The sequence below is a fragment of the Corapipo altera genome, unplaced genomic scaffold (genome assembly GCF_003945725.1).
Source record: "Corapipo altera isolate COAL_440 unplaced genomic scaffold, ASM394572v1 55, whole genome shotgun sequence".
NCBI classification, from domain to species: Eukaryota; Metazoa; Chordata; class Aves; order Passeriformes; family Pipridae; genus Corapipo; species Corapipo altera.
Window position 1 is genome coordinate 1,658,989 of NW_020884882.1, and position 13,525 is coordinate 1,672,513.

General features: G+C 45.0%; 1 protein-coding gene across 6 annotated transcripts in view; it reads left to right on the forward strand.

Moving 5' to 3' along the window:
- LOC113945659 (6-phosphofructo-2-kinase/fructose-2,6-bisphosphatase 4) overlaps positions 1–13,525 on the forward strand; it is a 56,995-nt gene that overhangs the window by 10,355 nt on the left and 33,115 nt on the right. For 3 of the 6 annotated variants that reach the window (XM_027640074.1, XM_027640073.1, XM_027640075.1), the window contains exon 1: positions 10,641–10,783. The exons of 2 other annotated variants lie outside the window; for them this stretch is intronic. In XM_027640074.1, coding sequence (XP_027495875.1) covers positions 10,678–10,783 — 106 coding nt within the window. In that variant the 5' untranslated portion in view covers positions 10,641–10,677. Of the gene's footprint in view, positions 1–1,849; positions 1,946–10,640; positions 10,784–13,525 lie in introns of those variants that run through there. One more of the 6 variants, XM_027640079.1, reaches the window with a different exon arrangement.

The window sequence follows — 13,525 nt, forward strand, 5'->3', positions numbered from 1 at the left end:
ATTTGTTGTTCGTGGGAGCCATGTGGATATTCCTGAGCACGAAGCTGTGCAGCATTTACCTTCTGCATTAAGGAGGGGAGGGGAAAAATAAAGAAGCTTTGTCGTTTTTTCCTGCTGCCAACATAAAACTGGTTTCCCCAAAACAATGAGGAGATTTCAGGGGTTCATGACCTCTTGCAATTAAAAAATGTCAGATGGCTTGTGAGAGGGACGAAGGAGGAGGGGGAACAGCCCTTGCTGTAGAGGAAGCAAGCAGCCCTGTTGGAGCTGAAGTAGTTTAGTCATTTTTGGTAGGAGATTGATCTAGCAGCTTCTTTTTTACCCTGAGGAATGCTCCATTTGGGGGTTAGAATAGGGGAGCTTAAAACTCCAAGCAGCTCTGGACGTGATGTCTCCCATGGGTTTATGTCTTGGGGTTGTAACTGATTTTTCTTCCCTGGGCTGGGCCAGTTCAATGGATTTGTGCTCGTCTGGTGTCAGTCTTGTGTCTGATGGGACAGGTCAAAGCACTGTGGGTACTGGGACTGATGGCAGGGCATCTCTTCACTCTTTGTAATCAGCTTTTACTAAAATGTAGGAAACTTATGGTTTTGAGACCTCTGTCCTGTGTGAAATAAGGTTCAAGTTGGTCTGTGAGTTCAGATGTCCTTGGTGGTGAGGGGGAGCCCCGAGGAGGATACAGACCAACCCAGCATGGGGTGGCTGGAGCCAGCAAGCCTGGACAGCTGGTGTTTGACTGGAGGTGGTGAGTGTGAGGCCCAGCGTGCTCATTTGCTTCTGATTCTTTTGTTTAGCTTTCTATTTTTATGTCCCTTATATGTTTTGCTTTCAATTTATATTTAAAATTTTGAATGTGTTTTTATACATTCTGGTGCCCTTACGCTGTATGTAATGGAGTGTGGCCTTCTGTGCACCTGAATAATTTTTTATAATGTATTTTCTCTGGGGACACTTGTGCTGAAAAAAAGTGTTTTGTTTTTTTTTTCAAAATATAAAGAGAATTCAGGTGGAGTGCTTGTTGGGTTTGGTTTGCTTTTGGTTTGTTTTTTTTTAAATAGAAGGTTTCTTTACTAACTTTGTGCTGGCCACTCTCACTTGGTAAATGTTTCCCCTTGCAAGAGTTTCTTTTGTAGCATTTGTCCTGTTTAGCCTGTCTGCACTGCATAAATTTGATTATTTTGGCTGTTGTAATTTTGTTATCCTTATTAAGCTTCCTCATTTGCATATTGATCCTGTTAGTCTCAGGAAGCTGATAAGCCATCTAGCTGTACTTGCAAAATACACAGAAAATGAGATATCTGCCCTGGAGGCTCTGAAAGCTGAGATTCACTGTGATTTGGATCTCTGTATGTCTGGCCTGTATTTTTTTTTCCTCTTCAGTGCTATGTTTTAGCCTACCTGACATCATCGCAGTTTGCCAAATTAAGATTAATTTGTAAGTCTGTAAATCCTGTAATTGCTAACTTCTGAGAAGCCTTGCTCTAGTTTGCTTGTATTTTTATTTGGATGAATACACTCCTTTTTCATAAGCTTAAGAATATTTCCAGTGGCAGCTGGCATCACATATGCCGTGAGGTTTTTTTCCTCCTCGTGTCAGTGTCAGTTTTCCATGCTGGCTTTCCAGAGGGATTTATTCTTTCAATCAAAAAACCCACTTTTCTGTCTCCGTTGCCTACGGGGCACCATGAAACCGAGTCTAACCACAGAGGACTTTGGGCCCGTTACCCTTTGCTCTTGCTTCCATTGCCATGGACTTTTCCCTTAATGGCCTACGTGTCCCGTATGGTAATGTAGGCTGGAGTACCATCATCTGTTGGACCTTTAAGTCCTGTCCCACTTTTTTTTTTTATTCTAACTCTGAGCCACGTCTAGGCCGCTTTTCAACATGAGGTTGTACCACCTCTCCCTCAGCCTTGCCTGTTCCGAGGCCATTTTGGGTGCTTTGGTATATTTACATATTATTTATGTCTCTGAAATGCTTGCAGACCCCTGTTTTGCTCTTGTTCTACCCTCTGCACAGTCGCTGCTGCTTCTAACAAAGTGTTGTTCTTTCTTCCGTGGTGCTCTTCCCCCCTCCTGGTCTGGTGTTTCCTCCTCCTCCTGCAGTTTGACCTTGTCTTGCTCTTGTCTCCCTGTGCCCTTTTCCAGGCCTTCACATGGCTTCAGCTTCTGTGATGTGCTGATGACTCACAGATGCACTCTGCACCTCCGAGGGTTTGTCACCCAGCCCGGCGGCTGTTTTCCTCCTTGCCTTTTTCTCTTTGATTTCTCCATCAATCATTCAATATTTCACACCCCAAACCCCAGGTGGTGCTTCCGAAGCTCTCTTTTCTCCTATCTTATCTCCTTATCTGCCATCTGATAGGTAGGTCTGTCCCAAAGCCTTCATGATTCTTTAAAAATTAATTTGGTTTACTTTGTGCATTTGAATCGCATGCAAATTTTGTGTACTCTTTATTGTCAATATATTTCTCCTTTTTCATCTCATCAGACAACTTCCCTAATTCATGTAATAAGTTTTTACAGATGTTTTTCTTCAAAGTGGCTGTCTTGAGGAGTTGTACTTCTGAAGTCAGTTGATAGCATTTGGTTTTAAAGGTGGCGTGAAGTGTTTTAGTTCCACTCTGAGAATGCAGCTGCCCTTATTTTGTCATTATTTTTGTTTTAATTAAACAGCCTAGATCTAGCTGTTATGAGCAAGTGGGATTCATAGCAACCCAGCTGAATGACAGGAGAAAGGATATGTATACATCATGAATGTTCAAATGTCTAATATTAAAGTAGCTGAGCATAATTCATAAGCCTGTCAGCCTGGATATGGGTTGTCTGTTTTACTTAAAATTGTCAGTCCTTTCCTTGTGCTCCTTTTAACTACACTCCTACTCATAACAGCAAACCCCAACTTGGAATTGAGAAGGTTTTCTAATATTCTTATGTGACTGAAAAAGGAGTAGAGAGCTTTGAGGTGATAGAGACACTTTCAGGCTGCTCAGCAGAGATTGCTTATAAGCAAGTTCAGGAGGCACAAAGACAGACATCCTAGTGGATGCAGGTATGGTTTTGCTTTTCCTTCTCTTTCAAGTAGCACAAATTTATCAAGGCTTGGTTTTCCGTGGTTATATCATGGATATCAGGTAACTGAAGTGGAGAAGTGGACTTGCTGCTGCATGCCACTTCCAAGGAAGAGGAGAGTGTATCAGGGTACACCCACCAGCCGTCCAGGGGTTGTGCAAGGCTGTACGTGCTGTTGCTGTAGTAACAACGTCAGATACTACCAGAACAATGTGTAGGAATGTCCGTCCTCAGTAGGCTTGCTATCTTGGAAACTGGGTATTTTCAGTTAACCTCTAGACCTGTGAATGTAAATAGGCAATCTGTACAAATTTCGTGTATTTTGATGTCCTCTTTCTGCACTTCTTAGGAGCACATGCCCTCTCATGTAAATAGCTTGGAGTCCCTGGTATACAGTAAGAGGGTTTATCTACAAAGGGCTTTTTAACACTGGGTTGCACTCAGAAAACATGAATAATGGATGCTATCTTTCCTTTATGTTGCATCATAACAGGAAGATTTAAAATGTTGCTCAACTTTGTGATGATGGAAATAGTTTTAAGCAATACCTGTAAGCACCACTTGAGGATCTTGCCTATTTTTCAGAGAAATAATTAAAATGTTCTCACAGAGGTAATGATGGGAGGTGACTGCTTGAACTGGAAGTGTAGATTTAGTGATTTGTCCTTCAGTTTTAATGAATACAGTTAATGCAGATCAAACTTAAATCTATGCCTTGTGCTACACTTAACACAGGAAACTTCCTTGCATGAGAACAACCTCATCTCATTGATGGGGTTTATCTCCAGACATTGGGTTTCTCCCACATTTAAAATAGAGCAGTTATTTCTTCTGAAATGTGATAGCATCTAAACTAACACATTTATATACTTAGAAATAATAGAAGTACTCTGATTGGCCATGCTTTCAAGAATGGTTCACATAAAGGTAACAAAACAGAGTGACAGTGTAGCAAGGTGTATTTTTTTCTTTTGTTGACACTCCTGTGTCTGTGAATCTCAGTGTTTGCCCTGGGATTCTCGTGAAATCCATGTGTGGGTGAGATGATATTCTGCTGATAACCTGTATATCCCAAAGCAATCTGAGATTGTCTGATAGGTTTTATATGCCTACAGTGCAGCACGTGGGTTCTGTAGGAACCTGTCCAAGACTTTATTGGTACAATTCTTACAATAAAACCTTTGTATAGCTAGTGTTTGTTTCCTGATCGTTGGGTCGTCATGGTTTGGAAAACGCAGAACTGTGCTGGAATGGAGCCACACATGAACACTTCTGTAAGGGATACATCACTGCTTTGCATGCAGGATGAATAACTATCATGATGTTCCAGTAGGTGATGAAGAAAATACAATAAATGCAAATTAGTGTGGGAATTAACTGTCTCTCCAGCCAAATCAGCATGATGTGATGCTTCTGAGTGCCTGGACCCTGACAGATCTTCCCTTGTATAAGATGTGTTGGTGATTGTTAGACTAGATGGGAGCTTGTTTTCTTGCTGATTTACCTTACACCTTTTCTGTTTGGATGAGTTATTTTCCTTATCCATGCTAAGGAATATTTTGTTTCAGCTTAAGGAATCTTTCTAGTGTATATATTTATTACGACTTTTTCTGTGTGGGACCTTGGGTGTTGTTTAAATCTATTCCTCAATAAGCACTGAAGAGATCTCTTGTTCTTAGTAGTGTAGCTCATTCTATTTTAGAGCATGATTACATATGGCTTTTTTATCAATCTCTTTGATAGATTGATCTGTAGCCAGGAAGTCTAGTAGTAAGATGAACTCTTATAAAGTAACTTCTGAAGGTCTGTATTGCTGAAGGCAGATTCTTTTTTTTAGTTCTGAATTCTTAATGGCTTTGCTTCTCTTTGAGGTAGCAGTCTACTTCAAGACACCTGGAATTTTTTCCCTTTAGGCAGTGATAGGAAATAAGATATGAGGTGGATGGTGCCAGTAATAGAACTTAGTTGTTGCTCAGAAGAAATGGAGTAAGTGCTAGGGCCATGTATCACAAGGCCTGGTCCTTGTGATTTCATTTGGTTTGGAATCAAGTCCCAAAAGGAAGAACCTGTGGAAATGGTATGGGGAACCTGCTGAACTTGTCATGTGAGATGCTTGAAGCTTTTGGGGACTTAGTGGGCTATTTGTCATTTTTGCTGGGTTGACTCCTGGGACATTAGACTCTGGGAAAACAAAAAAGATTATTGAGGAGAGAACCATAGGCAGTGTGGAGGACATGGGAAGTCTTCATTTAAGAAGTTGACATAACAAAAAGTCCTGAGAAACTGAATTGAGAAGGTATGAACCAAAGTACGTCACTCTGCTAATACATTATCACATCTCTTCCTGGATTGCTCATTGTGCTTGCTGAGCTCTTTATGGAAAGGAACTTATTCTGCCCTCTGTGGGAAGCTGTGTGAGAAGCTTTTAACTCGTGAGGGATCTCTCCTGCAGGATGACTGTTCCCAAGGCAGTCTGTGTCATCATCAGGAGCTTGGGAATAGCCCGGGGAGAAAGAGAGGCACCCTTTTTTGGTGCAGCTTCCTTTATCTCTGGGTTTCCTTGGCAATTGAAGGTCCAGGTTGGGTTAGTACTTGTCTTACAAAGGTCATAACATACCCAGCAGAAGGGCATTGTGTTTTAGGCAGGTTGTTAGGCACTTCTCTTCCACAGGGAGGAAAAACCTGCTGGGCTTGATCTGTACTTCAGGAATATGGGAATTACCTGGGGGAGGGAACAGTCTGTCCCCTGCTGAGGTATCAGTGTAATATGGGATGTGATGGAACAGGCTAAGTGTCCCAGCTGCTCTGCAATAGTTTTGGTCATTACAGTAGAAACTGGGTGCTGCTGCAGTCTTTTCACCAGGTAAGAGCACCCGAACAAATACTTGGTCATAACAAAACCATCATCACTGTGCCCCACATCAGGTGTGTGGGGAGAAATCACTCCCATTCCACCTGAAACCCAGTTTTGAAACGTTGGAGTGTTGCTTCTTGTGAACAAAAAGGGTGAAGCATAGTTGTGTGTTTGGTCACTGACTCCTCTCATTGGCTTGCAGTGTTGTAACAGCCTTGTATATATTAGATAGCTGTTGCTGCTGTCCTCGGGTGATGCTTCCAGCTGCACAGATTTTGGCCAATGAAGGACTGCCACGAGCCTGCTGAAGGTATACCTGACATACCTTTTTTCTTCTTTTTTTTTTCCATTAAAAGATAAAATCAGTTATAAGCTCAATAGGAATTATCCTGTCTGCTTTATACACACACTGTGGTGCAGTGTAGCAGGTTGCCAGTTAGCTGGTCAGAGCCAGCTAATCCATGTGAAACTGGGGAGCATTGGCTGGGTGTCAAAGCTGGATATATAAGGTATATGTGTATGCTGAAGGCTGTGCTGGTGTGTCTGTATTTCTTGAATAGCAGCCATATGTAATGATTTTTGTAAATGCTGTGTTCCTCTGTGCCTCCTTAAAATTGTGCTGAAACAAAACTGGTGCTGTGCTGTGTGGCTCATGTCCTTTGGAGCAGCTGTAAGCTGGGGAACACACAGACCTGTCTCTGCACCTTCTTAAGGGGGGGTAAGGACTCTACCTCTGATCTCTCCTCCTCTCACTATTGCCATATGTAGAAAATGTAGATACCAGTTTTAAGATGGGATCATTTAAACTAGTTCCTGTTTGTCACTTCTAACTGGAGCAGTAACCTGCCAGTTGCAGTAGAGAGTGTTTGGGTTTAGGTTTTTCCCAGCTATTTATTCCCAGTTGTGTATGTAGAGGTCAGATACTATTGGTTTTCTCTAAGTAAGCAGATGAGAATGTGGGCATGAAAAAATATACCTCATGATGTAGTGGAAGGAGAATTGCTTTAGAGAAATTGAAGTAGTAGGTTAATGCTGAAATATAATTTGTTGGTGATTAATATCTAGAAAGGAATGGGCATATTTTGGAGTGAATGTGGACTACCCTCCCTTCCCCCCCCCCAATATTTTTTTCCATTTGTTTGAGGAAATAACTAAGGATCCGTAGATGAACTTTTCTTCCCTGTAATTTTCTTTAACGTTGGGTGCTTAAAAGCCAAGTCCCAGTGGATTTTACTTCTGTGGGGCTTTGCTATCTCCTGTCGCAGTGTTCCCAGCGTCGCTGGGCTGTACGTTTCTGAAATATAACAGGGAATTACCTCATTTTTCCCGGAGAACTGGAAACCATGTGCTGCGGCTCGACCGGTTCTCACCCCGCGGCAGCACCTGCTGCCCCAGCACGGGCACAGCCAGCACCGCGTCCCCTGTCCTGTGTCCCCTGTCCTGTGTCCCCTCTCCCGTGTCCCTCTCCCGTATCCCGTGTCCCTCTCCCGTGTCCCGGGGCGGTGCCGGGGGCGGTGCAGTTCCCGCAGCCGCCGCCGGGGGGCGCCCGCCGCCGGAGCGCCCGCGGGAGGGGCCGGGGCTCCGCCTGGCGCCGATCCCGGGAACTGCGGGATCCGCGCGGTGTTCCCGAATTCCCGCGGGGTGTCCCCGGGCCAAGCGCGGCCTCCCGCGGCACCCGCGGATGTGCTCGGTGATGGGGAACAGCCGCCGCAACGCTCAAGTTCTGCAGAACCCCCCACTTGATGCTGACCCGCCTCTGGTGCTGTGCCCACGTGTCCCTTAGCGGTGTCACGGATCCCTCTTGGATCACTGAGCTCTCTTGGATCACTGAGCTCTCCTGGATCCTCTGCTCTGTGAATGGGCTTGTGAATGGGTTTCTCTTCTCGGTGTGGTGGGGGCATGGGCACCTGGAAGACTGGAAAGTCTTCTTTCCCTTGTTCCAAGTGGCGAATGTGTGCTGCCAGAGCGATGGTGGAAAGACAGGAGGCAGAGATGTTGGGTGGTTTATGGATGTTTTATGTGCTGTCAGACTATAAAGTGATGTCTTTACTAGGGAAATGCGATAAATGGAAGTAACTTGGGCATATTGTGAAACTTGGGTTATATGGCTATCGTGTGACACTGTGTATTTACAGATACAAGTAGGGTTTCTGTAGGATCATGCAGAAGCCTTGGTTCAGTCTCTAAATAATTACCACTCGCTGTATGCATTAAACTCCGAGTTTCTTGTCTTGTCAGTCAGTTGTTTCCAGAGAGTAACTCTGTCACTTGGCTCCAACACATTATTTCTGTGCAGCAGTTCATTTTCCAAGACTGCCTTTTCCCTCGATGTTTTTTACCTCTGCAGAGAGGTGGTTTCTCAGGAAAGCTTTCTTCTTGGCATGGCCCTGGGAGCAGAAGCTTTGTGTAAAAGCCTTCCCAGGAATAAAGGCTTGTTTGTGGTTTCCCTTGTAGCAAACAAAGCTGGGTCTCCAGCTCTTCACCTGCTTCACTCCTCAAGCCTTTGCGTTAGGACGTGGTCTGATACAACAAGATTGTGCAGAAGGTGATTTCTGTCATTTATTTGGAATGTAATGAGCAATGTTTTTGTTCTGTCTTTTTCCAGGAATTGAATGTAGTGTCCTTGTAGGCCATGCTTTGAAACGAGACCTCAGGAATTGCACAAGATTTCTGTATTTGCTTTCTCTGCATCCTTGGTCAGATGGCCCATCACTGCACTGAGGTTACAAAAACAAGCCATAAACCAACTAACCCTCGGATAAGTTTGACCTACAACAGAATCACATAAGCTTGTCATCAGCCAAGCTGAAATCTTTACCTCATAAAAACAAGGCCTAGCAGGTGTCCATGCACACCTCTAATGTCATTGCAGACACCTGGACAAACTCTTACTAAAGTTTTGTACAGGTGCCACTGGTTTAAATCTGCCTGAGTGAGAAGAGAATTCACTGACAGTGTGCCTGGTGCTTTGAGGAGAGACTTAGAAATGAGGTCATTCACCTTGTGGACCTCAGGGAAATGCTATTCTTGTATGAACAACATCAGGCCAGTGTTCTGGCTGCAAGGCAGGTGTGTGAGTGGAGTTTCAGTTTTAGTGCAGGGCGTGGATTTGCAGGAAGGAAGTACAAACTTTGTTTCTGGAGACTGGAAGGATTTCATATGTTTTCTACTTAATGTGACACAAGCCTGAGAAGTGTGGTTTATAAACTGGCATTCCTGTTAATCTCTCCTTTCTGGTAATATTACATCTGTTGTGGACTCGCCTGGCTTTACTGGAGGCAGTGTTAGGAAAGCTGGAGGATCCTGGTGCTGGCATGCCTTGCTGGGACCAGCAGGGTGAGGGGGGTACATCCCAGTGCTGGACTCTACCCTGGAGTCTGTCATCTGCTTGTTGCAACATCCTGTGCGTGCACAGGAGACAGGCTTCTGGGATTAACCTGGAACACAGATTGAACTGTTCCTGCTCATACCTCTTTTGGCAACTGTTCGAATTGAATACATACCCAACAGAAGAAATCAAGAAGCTTTTAAGCATTCAAAAATTCCCTCACTCTGCTCCTACTCTTCTGACCCTCGTAATGTAGCTCCCCTAACCCCTCTGCCAATCCCTGCTTCAGCTGTCAACTCCAAATAAAATCAGGAAAAAGATCTCGGATAAAAATATAGTGCAGGAACCTACAGTGGAAAAACTCTAATCAGTCTTGGAGAGAAGGAAAAAACTCTGAACAGAGGGAAGGGCAGGTCAAGCAAACATGGTTTTGGAAAAACAGTGCTGATTCTCCTGGGGCTGTCTTGCCAAATGCCTCTGAAAACTGGCTTTTTGTTATTTAGAAAGGTACATTTTAGCTTGTAATAGAACAGAAAAACTGAAAATGATCCTCAGGTGCTCAGAATCTGGTTAGTATTAAAAAAAGGTTTATACTGGCCTTCACTTGTGTTTAGACCAGTGTCATAATAATGGAGTGATTAATCATGAAAAGGTCTATTGCACCTCACTGCCATATTTTCAGTGCATTGCATTTGTCTGCTGTAAAATACCTTGAGATATATGTAATAACGAAATACTGAGCTTTCTTAGGACTTTTTGCTCAGCCCAGTCGAATGAAGTGGATTTCCCCTCCCTTTATCAGCTGTAAAGCTGATAAAGGTGATGTGGAAAGGTGACAGCTGGGTGTCGCGTTTAGCCAAACCACTGCTCTCACTGCAGCACGGGAGTTTTCCGGGGCCATTTGTCAGTAGCTTTTTTTTTTTTTTTTTTTTTTTTTGGATAGCTAAACTGGTGTGTGAGAAACCTATGGTTTATTTATGTTTTTTTCCGCATCGCTGTCAATTTGGACTTCCGGCCTAAACAGCGTTCGATTGGAAAAAAACCCGTATCATTCGAGGCACGACTTTAAAACATGCATTGCATGCTCCCTGGGCGTGCTATTTTAAAAAAAAAAAAAAAAAAAGGGGGGGGGGGGGGGAGGAAAGCAAACAAACAAAAAAAAATAAAAAGGGCTTTTCTGAGGCAGCGCGGTGTCCTCTGCAGCCACAGCGGTGCAGCAGCCGGGAGAGCAGCCACCTGCTCGCAGCACCGCCGGGTCCTTCCCGCTGCCCCAAACCCGCTGCCCCAAACCCGGGGGTGCCGGCGCTGCCCGTCCCTCGGGGGACCCCGCGGGGCTGCGGCTCCCCCCCCTCGCCCTGCCCCGGGGGCGGCCCCGGCGCGCCCCGCCCGCCGCCACTGCAGAGGGAGCCGGGAGCGGCCGAGGATGGCGGCGGCACCGGCGGCGCGGGAGCTCACGCAGAACCCGCTGCAGAAGACGTGGGAGCCCTACGACAACGGGCTGCCCGCGGGGCACAGCGCCCAGCGCGGCGGTGAGCGGGGCGGGGGGCGCGGCTGCCAGCGGGACACCCCCGGGGAGGAGGGCGGCGGGGGAGCGGGGACCCGCCGAGACCCCTCCCCGGGGCTGCTCGCCCGCGGCTCCCCCGGCCCCGCGCCCTCCCCGCGGCTCAGTCGCAGAGGGGTCGGTGACCCGCCGGGGTCTGTCGCGGTCCCCACCCCCCCCGTGGAGGGTCGGATCCCTGGATCTGTGCCCAGCGGAAGGAAAGGGAAGCTCAGCTGGATGGGAAGCAAATCTTCTCTAGTAGCTTTTGTTGCTCTTTCGGTTGTTTCTTAGGCGCTGTGGTTCCAGGGAGCGTTTATATTCTTCAGAGTGTATTCTTCCTGGAGAGAGGCCTAAAAATGTCACTGTGTTCTTGTTTTGGTTGTTGGTTTTTTGTTTTCGTGTTTGTTTTTTTTTTTCTCTTTCAAGGCCAATGCTGTATCAGCCCATCTGTTCTATGAGTTAATGACTTCCCATATTTTGAGGTGCAGCCAACCAAGTCATCAGCCTCTCCTGAGTCTTTGGCTGTGGCGTTTGTAAACCATAGTTCATTAACAAACTTTGCCTCGCAGGTTGTTTCTTTTCCTCTTTCTTTCTTTCTTTCTCCCCCCCTTACTTAAGTAAGGTCCAGTTACTTAAGTAACTGAGGTCCAGTACACGGCAGTTTTGCGGACAGAAGGGGCTTTGTCGTGTGGAATTGTTTTTATTTGTGATGCAAAGAGGCTGCGCTGACAGAGCTGAGGCTCTGCCTGTGTGGCAGGAGTCCATGGGCTGCAGCTTTGGCTCTCTCTCAGCTCTTGCTTTGGCCTAGCCCTTGCTTAAAATAAAGGAAGAAACCCCCAGACTTTCTTGCTGTGTGCTAGGCAAGCAGGCATGTGTTTCTGTGGGAACTAAATTACTCCAGCATCTGAAACACGGTTGGGTTAAGAGGAGATGAGTGCTGAAATAGGAAAAGGGTCAGAAAATGTGTATAAGTGCTTTTGTAAACATGCTAAGGAGCAGGCTTAATTTTAGCCTTAATGTGGCATCTGTTTTCCAAACAGAGTAACATTTGTTAGAGCTTAGCACAGGCACTGTTTTACAAAAAAGGAAACCCCAAGAACAAAATTGTGTATTGGTCCTGTGTAATCTGGTGATCTACAGAGTTGTCTTGGCAGAATTATTTAGCTTCTCTCGGCTATAACTTGAAAGAAATTTCAACTACCTGTGTGGGTTCTGTAGCATTCTATAATTTTAATGCCTAAGATCCATTATGATTTAAAAATCCTTTTGCTAGAAAAACAGATACGGAATTTATTTTTTTTTAATCGTTTTGCACACATTTGCTCTTGCAGCTCTAACCGTAACATGTCTGCATTCATTTGTGATACATAAGAATTACAAACAGCCTGGAGAGGAGCAGAACTTACTCTTTCTAGATAAAACCATCTGTCTTGTTTCAAGAAACTGAGAACACTTCGTAATTTTCCCCATGCAAGTGTGTTGCAGAGTCCTTTATCCTCAGATTTCCATGTATCTTGCATTGCCCTGTGTTCTGGTGAGTGTGACCTGTGGGTGCTGTAGCTGTGCTGTGACAGCTGGGGATGGACTGTCCAGGCTGGGTGATGTGGGGCAGTGTTGGGTTGACCAGTTCCAGATCTCTGCTGCTACAGGTAACTCTGTCAAATGGCAATGTTCCAAAAATACGAGCTCCAGGTTGAAGTGGATTCGTTGTCCTCAAGTGTAGCTTTCCAGTGGAAGAAGTGAAGTTTGTCACTCTGTCTTCTGAGTTTCTCTGCTAAACAAGATGAACTCTCTCAGTCTCCTTTGGTTGTGTTTTTTATTTTCTCGTTCATGCTGATGGCCTTTGTCTGCACCACCTTTAGTCTTTATCTTTCTAGAAGGTCAGTGAGCAGAATCACACACACTTCCAGTTGAGTGCTCAGCAGATCCATCTTCAGAGGGACTTACACATTTTAGCTGATTTTAGTGTGATTTTCTAAAAGTTGTAGCAACTGCGGAAGAAGAAATCTGGTGAGCTGTGCCAGGGTTTAGCTGTCGTGGGGCTTTGAGGAGCCAGTTCTTTTAGTCTGTGCATTACAAGGTCTTGGAGGAGTTGTTGTGTCCGTGTGCAGCCTACTGAGCAGACAGCTTTTACAGCTGGTGACACCAGTCCAGCGAGGGTAACTGTTCTAATGACCTTTCAAAGTCAGACTAGTGGGCAGTAGAAGTGCATATTTTTATTAATAACTGCCACTTGCCTTTTGTGGTCTTTCTTGGTAAGTTTTGTCTGAAAATAGGTTGCATTAAAGCTCTTGGCATCGAGTGTCAGACTGCTTCGAGCTCTGAATCAAGCAGTGGACTACACATATGGACATAGAAAAAAAATAAATAGGAAAGTATTCTGTAGTGAAAGTTGTTTTGAGAATCTAGAAGAGGATGTTTATAAATAGTGAATTTCCTGTGGTTAAACATTTTTCACCCCCTCTACAGTTAAGGGCTTTGTTTCCCTACAGCTGCTGGAGTTTGGTCATTCTAATAATTGTCATTTGTTGTTTGTACAGCAGAAGGAATGTATGTTAGGTCCAAAAAAAAGTATCAAATTATTATCTCTGCTCTAAGGAGCTCTACCCTTTGAGCACAGGCTGCTTGTGTGTATTTGTGCTCCCAACCCTAGGAACTGAAGATGGAGAGGGAATGAGGTAAGGACAGCACCCAGCACAGCCTGAGAATCAGGATGTGTGATGAGACTGTC